Source organism: Medicago truncatula, chromosome 7, assembly GCF_003473485.1.
Source record: "Medicago truncatula cultivar Jemalong A17 chromosome 7, MtrunA17r5.0-ANR, whole genome shotgun sequence".
Classification (NCBI taxonomy): domain Eukaryota; kingdom Viridiplantae; phylum Streptophyta; class Magnoliopsida; order Fabales; family Fabaceae; genus Medicago; species Medicago truncatula.
Genome location: NC_053048.1, coordinates 24,266,719 through 24,274,069, shown reverse-complemented (window position 1 = coordinate 24,274,069; position 7,351 = coordinate 24,266,719). Strand labels below are relative to the sequence as shown.

At 34.4% G+C, this 7,351-nt stretch overlaps 1 protein-coding gene across 1 annotated transcript; it reads right to left on the bottom strand.

The window, feature by feature from the left end:
- Positions 1 to 3,295: 3,295 nt before the first annotated feature.
- On the bottom strand, positions 3,296 to 5,199 carry LOC11437869 (pectinesterase). Its single transcript, XM_003622648.4, has 2 exons — positions 4,233 to 5,199; positions 3,296 to 4,147 (listed from the first exon to the last, which is right to left on the bottom strand). The coding sequence occupies exons 1-2, from the start codon at positions 5,197 to 5,199 to the stop codon at positions 3,453 to 3,455; spliced, it is 1,662 nt and encodes a 553-aa protein (XP_003622696.1). The 3' UTR covers positions 3,296 to 3,452.
- Positions 5,200 to 7,351: the final 2,152 nt, after the last annotated feature.

The following is a 7,351-nucleotide window of genomic DNA, read 5'->3' as shown; positions in this document are numbered from 1 at the left end:
TCATCTTTTCTAGTTGCACGTTTTGTTCTTCAAATTATTAAGTATATTCATTGATGTTTTTATATTTCAATCTTGAATCAAAGTTACTAGGATATTAGAATCTAGATGATAATATCTGCATAAGAATTTTTTCATAATTTGTAAGGTTGTCAAAATCGGGACTTTACTTCAGGTCAAAAGGGAATAGCAAAATCGGGATTCGTAAAATCGCAATCAAAATCGAAAGATTTTACTCAAGGACTTTTGTAGAATCGATATAGAAAATTGTAAAATCGCAATCAAAATCGATGGATTTTACCCAAAAAATATTAATATTAAATATATTTTATAAATGGTATATAATTATAAATGACTTAGTTTATAAGAAATCGTAAAATCGCAATCAAAATCGATCGATTTTGTCTATTTTAAAATTCTACTATGGATTTGAGTCGTTGAAGGTGAAAAAAGTCACAAAATCAAGAATTTTAATAAGTCGGAATTTTGACAAAAATGATTATGTGTACGGTAAATTGTCTATAATATATTTTTGTTGCACCTAGGTAGTGTACTTTAACAATTCTGTAATTGAGATTACTAACTCTTAGCCAATATCCTACTTGGTTTGGTGGTATTCTTTGAAAGCATCTAATCAAATGGATCTCAATCTGAAGTCATAATTTATTGTTTAATCATAAATAGTGAGAATTTAAATGAGTGTCTTGTTAGAGACAATATATATTATTTTTTTCCACAGGTGACAAAAACATCGTGAGATTCCTGCATCATTCTGAAAAGTCTTGTTTAAGAGATTAAATAAATATGTTAGATGACTATTAGAATATTTAGAACTAAGAAGTGGAAAGCACTTAGGTTAAGTAAAGACAAGTTTATTTTCGATATGAAGCATTCATTACAACACCAATTAAAGACTATTGTAATATCCTCAGTTTGCCACAAACACTTTTTGTAACAGATGATGACGACAGAGATCAAAAACAAAACGTTTATCATAGGGTTTCTTTTAGAGAAAAAAAAAATATAAGAACGAAAATAAAAATCATGCGAACTTACATGGATGATTTATCTATTTAAGCCAAATAAATTTTATAAAAATCTTAAACATGACAAAACATCACCTTCCTTGCCGGTATTTTGAGATATCCACTGTCGACACCTACCTCACCGGGAACGCAGTTGTCGTCGAATCCACCAACGGATGCCCAAACATCACCTTCGTACGCTTCTACTTCTCATGCGCTCAAAATAACTTGCTATATCATCTTGTGAATTTTAGGGATGGAAGAATCCTAAATGATGACACATTATGCATGCATTGTATGAAGAAGCGAGAGAACAAGGTTTTGAAGGTGAAAATGTGACGTACGAACACTGACATAGACACTTTAATGACACAAATAATTATTTGGAAATCACATAATTAAAAGTAATCATATGTGTTACACACATTGGACACACTATCAATAAGAAGAAGTGTCAGTGCTACATAAACCAAACACACCTTTTGATTGTGCTAAAATTTTCAATTATCAATTACTTTAAGCTCAAGCAAGTTAATTGATTAAAGTAATTAAGAAACAAAGAAATGCATAGTATATTTCTAACTTTATATACTAATTAGCTGAGTTAGTATCCAAGAGCATTTGGATAAGATGATAAAAGATTTCTTCCAGCATAACCAGAGGTCTTGGGTTCGAATTTAGTCTTAGAAATACAACAGTGTTAAATCTCATATGAGGACTTTACCATCCGTTGTGTGGTTTACCTGTAGAAGATGTAAATGATGGGAATACAATGAACAATCTGTTGCAAGAGGTTGCCTGTTTGGTACTCTTTTTTTGCATTCATAAAATGGTTTTGCAGAGCAAATAGTATTCTTAAAAGATTACCAATTTACTCTAATGATTTGATTTCCCTTCTAGTGCAACTCTCTAATATTTTGTTTTAGTTATATGAATGGGTTATATTGTACTTGTGATAGGTCAGATCAAAGATGTTAAATGAGATTCTCTTTTACTGCACATTATGGACAAGTTCACTTTAGTTGAAACACTTATGTTTCCTTTCTCACGTTGTGGCCTACAAGTGCTATATGAATATGTAGTCCTTAGAGGTGTGGGTCTTTTGAAAACCATTTAATTCCGACAATTTATAGTGCTGTTAAAATGATTGTTCTATTGTTCTTCTATTTCCCTTAAGGAAAATGTGAGCGATAAAAATCATGACCATGTGCCAATGGGGAGAGCTTAGACTCGCATAACGTGGTGAACTGGTTTGAATCCCGGTTAAGAGATGTATCCATATTTAGTATCTTCTTAATGAAAAAAATGAGCATGTAACCATCATTGTTAAAAATCGCGACTTAAATCCCAAAATTCAGGATTTTGTGACTTTACTCACCTTCACCGTACGATCGTTTCCTTCCGTTCAAAATGGACCAAACCTACCCTGATCATTTCCTTCCATTCTGTCTTCAATCAACTTTGTTTCCTTCGATTTCGTCTGCAATCAGCTTCGTCAAGCTTGAAACTTAAGTAGAGGATACTTATTTTGTCAGGCATCTAGTTTTTGCCTTAAAACTTAAGAGTCACTTACTCACTTGTGATCAAGTATTTCCAGGATTTGCTTTTAAGTATTTGTGTAGGTTTTAGCATTGTTGTGACTACTAAAGAATATTTGGCATCGAGGTTTTAAGTCATTTATGTATAAGTATTTTTCAGATTTAAAACTGAGTCATTTATGATTATATGCAATTTATAACATATATTTAGCATTATTTTTGTTTTGGTAGAATCTATGAATTTTGATTGCGATTTTACGATTTTCGATTTTGCTATTCCATTTCAATTTTGATCTTAAGCAAAATCTCAATTTTGACAACCTTACATGTAACAAAATAAATAGTTGGACGTTTATTTACTGACTAAATAAGCATTCAATTATCAGTTTGATGGATGAGTAAACTGTAAGTTTTTTGTTGCAACTAGTTATTGTACTTGAACAGCTTTCTAATTGAGATTACCAACTCTTATCCAATATTCTTACTTGGTGCTATTCTTTGTGAGCATCTAATTAAATGGATCTCAATCACGTGATAATTTTTAGTTTACTGTTAAATTGGTGGTAATTTGAATGTATGGTTTTATCATAGAGAAATTATATATGATTTTTATTTCCACCTGCTACAAAGGCATTGGGAGATTCCTGCATTATTCTGTAAAGTCTTGTTTACTAATTAAATATATTAGATATGACTGTTGGAATATTTAAAACTAGGAAGTAAAAAGCACTTAGGTAAAGTAAAGAGTAGTTTATTTTCGACATGAAGCATTCATTAGTCATTACAACTCCAATAGAAGATTTGTAATATTCTGCCATAAAGCATAATTTTTGCATTTTATTTTCTGCAAAGCGTCGGAAACATATCAGTAGACGCTTGCCAAAGCCGATTTCTACAGGCCTGCGATGAAGGCCACTCCAGTGTTCTTCAACCAAACATTACCTTGGATGAGTTGGGCCACTGTAAACTTGTTCGCCTCGGCAGTATTGATGATATGATAACCAGGCCATTTCACTCTCTTGCTGGTACCAGCACCGGGTCCGCTGTTCATGTACTCTCCGTAATACAGTGTTTGGAGAAAGTCCTTGCTCGCGGCATCCCATTCTGCCCATCCTGTTGGGTCAATGTGGGCTCCTAACAAGGACTGCATCACAACAGTCCTGGAGTATTTCTTCCATGGGCGGCCTAAGTAGGTTTTGACGGAGCCTATCACAGGTTTGAGGTCCGTGCTTGGGATTACATCGCATTGCTGAATTGAAGTTGCGGTGTTCTGGTTTGGGTCTATTCGACCCTGGGCTGTGACCATGTTGTTTTGGTTGGCCATGGGCTTTCGGGCCACGAGTTTGCACTTCTGCAACACAACAGCTGCGTCTCCAAAGATAAAGTCAATGGTACCGGTAATGAAGGAGTCACGGTAAAATTGTCGGTTGGTGTGTGCGTATAGAGTGTCTTGAAATGCATCAATTTTGCAACGGTTAATGACAGATCGATCAGAGCCGACGCGCAGAGCAACTGCCTGATGCTTCTGTGGACCTGCCGTGTTTTGGAATCCAATGTCCTGAGCTATAAACCAATCCCCAACAGCAGCTACAAAACCAAATTATATACGAATCAAAATCAATGTCATAGAAAAATTGAAACGGTAAATACTGACAAGGGAAAAAACTCATACCAACAGTTGCAGTTTGGAAGGTGCCTGTTCCATCAACGTAATTTAAGCTGCCTGTGATTATCGTTGCATCCATACCGTCACCCAAGAGCATCACGTTCGTCTTTGAACTAGCGATTTCTACATTCTCTTTGTAGATTCCCTTTTTCACGTAGATAACATACCTTGCCGTACCTTTGTTAGGTGCAGATGCAACAGCCTCAGCAACAGTCTTGAACTTGCCACTCCCGTCTTTAGCCACCACAACATTGGCCTTTACGTCTCCAACTGAAGACTCCAAAAGCCTTCGATCTTTACTTGTTACCCAAGAGGGAAAGTCACCATTCAATGATTCATCAATGAATTCGTCGTGATCCTTTGGAGGTAAAACGGCAACAAGCACGGCTAGAGATGATCTAGCTCTTGCTATTAAGTCCTGAATGTCATTTTCCATAACAGCCCGAGACGTACCTTCTAATCCATCCAAACAAGTTGCATGGTTTGTGAGCACACTACTTAGCCAAGTGTGTGCATCTTGCTGTGAGTCCATATTATCTTTTGTGAGAGTTAACACTGAGTCCCAAACTCTTTCCATGGACAAGTTCATTAGTTTTTCACAGACATTCAAAGCATTTTCTTCTCTAGGGCTGTTAATTCGGCGTTTGATAACATTAGCCGTGTCCATGGCCTTTCGAATGTGTGTGGTGGATTTGGTTAACAACGATATGAGTGTACTCAATTTGTGGTCTTTTGTGTTGTCCAAGGTTGAACCTTGAACTACCTCAGCTACATGAGTTAAGCATGAGTTTGTATCAACTGCATGTTCACACACATTAGGAGCTGAGGAGAAGTGGAAAATGGAGATGGGTTTGTTCAGATGAGAAATAATAAGGGCTGATGAGCTTATGATAGCAGCTAAAGAGAGAACTAACCAAAATGTTTTGGGAATGGATTTTCTAGGCTTGTGTAGCAAAGTTTCTTGGGTAGCCATTCTGATAATGTAGCTAGTGTTGGTTTGCTTAGTATGATCTTTGTTTACTTCATCAAACTATTATATAGGCAAAATAACAAATCATTTTGAAGATAATAATTGCAAAATTAATGGCGCATGTGTTTTCAATTTTTCATATACAATTGTTTTGGACCGTAAAGTTGAATAATTATCGACATGGTGTGACCTAAGTGGTAGATATATTTGAATCTCTTAATTATTTAGTTCTGTTCTATCATTGCACTAGTGCGTGTGGAAAAACATGTTAGGAGAAGTCAATCTCTTAAATATATTTATGTTACCTCGAAGAATTAGTCTTTACGGTTGCACGTAGATACACTTTATTTTATCCAAAAAAATAAAGTTTTGAGACTAAGATCTAACATGTGATAAATTTCACATCTCTTATTTGGTCTTGGTCCAATTCATGTAAACTTTAAAGTATGGTTGTTGATGTAGTTGAACTATTCGTCATAAGTTTAATTTTGTAATTAGGAAAAGTATACCAATATGTGGTTACTGATCTTCAGTTAAAAAAAATTGTATGATTGATCAAATGGTAGATGTTTGAAATTTTAACCATTTGATCAAGTGTTTGATTCTTGATTAGTGGGTATGGAAAAAATATATGTTGAAAGAAGTCAATATTCCTTAAAATTTTTCTCATTTATTTTAAAATATTAGTTTCAAGAATCACGTGTGAGATACTTTTTTTTTAGTTAGATACTTTAATGGTTAGAATTCATCTTATAAGTTGAATAAGTCGGATGTTCAGGGTTTAAATTCTGACCCCTATATATAACAATGCATTGTTTTACCAACTGAGTTATGTTCACGGAACACGTGTGAGATACTTTATCTTACATAAAGAAAAAAGATAATTTCATATCTCTAAAGAAAAATGATAATTTCATATCTCTTCCTTGTCTGGCCCATTTTATTAAGCTTTAATGTAGTATGGTTGATGGTATTATTCAAAAGTTCTATTTTTTTATTGAAAAAGTATACCAAGTGCATGTGAGTTGTTTAAGTCATATTCATACCTTTTGATTTTTCTTGTATTATTGTAATGTATGAATCATTACAAAGACGGAATAAATGTTTTATTGTGAAGTGAAAGTGGAAAACATCATTGGAGAGTCCCATGCATACATTTTATTTTTCCATATGTACGTACGAATGACCAGGACAACTGTTGTACTAGTAATAGATTAATACAAAGAAATTGGAAGACATTCTTGCACATGTTTTCAACTTACGCTCTATTTGTCATAGCTTTATTGTTAGATTATGTGCTATAGAGAAAATATCGTTAACTATAGTTTGTGATGGATAAATTGGTAAGATTAAGATGAGTTATTTTTTTTTAGCTTAGTTGTCAAAATTTCACAATAAATGGATAATGTTAGATTGAAACTTTGGTCTCAATATATTGCAATATTCCGATCAACCGAGTTATGCTTATAAGATTAAGATAGAGTTCCTTAAAAAAAAAATAAAGATAAGAGATATTTGATGACACTAATTTATAACGATTCTATTCGGGGGCTTATTCCGTGTTGACTTCTAAAGATTTACCGATGGTGGACTCGGCAGCGGAGATGATTTGGCACATACAGGTTCCTTTGAAGGTATCAGTCTTTGCTTGGCGGCTTCTTCGTGATCGGTTGCCTACCAAATCGAATCTGGTCTATAGAGGTGTAATTCCATCAGAAGCTGGTTTGTGTGTCTCCGGGTGAGGTGTTTTGGAATCAGCGCAACATTTGTTTCTCTCTTGTTCGTACTTTGCTTTACTTTGGTCGTTGGTTCGTGATTGGATTGGTTTTGTTGGAGTGGACACTAATGTTTTGTCTGATCATTTTGTTCAGTTTGTTCACTCAACAGGTGGAAGTAAGGCTTCTCAGTCTTTTCTCCAGCTTATTTGGCTTCTCTGTGCCTGGGTCTTATGGACTGAACGTAACAATATGTGTTTCAATGATTCTATTATTCCTATACCCAGATTGCTTGATAAAGTAAAATATTTGTCTTTAGGTTGGTTGAAAACTAGAAAAGCTTCTTTTTTGTTTGGTACTTTTAGTTGGTGGTCAAACCCGTTACAATGTTTGGGTATTGGCTAACTTGATTTTGTTGTTGTACAGAATCCTGAAGTAGT

Bases quoted from the DNA above. Each gene is read 5' to 3' on its own strand.
- LOC11437869 (XM_003622648.4), bottom strand. From the start codon at position 5,199: ATGGCTACCCAAGAAACTTTGCTACACAAGCCTAGAAAATCCATTCCC. The intron at 4,148-4,232 runs GTATGAGTTTTT...TTGGTTTTGTAG, and splicing joins CTTCCAAACTGCAACTGTTG to CTGCTGTTGGGGATTGGTTT.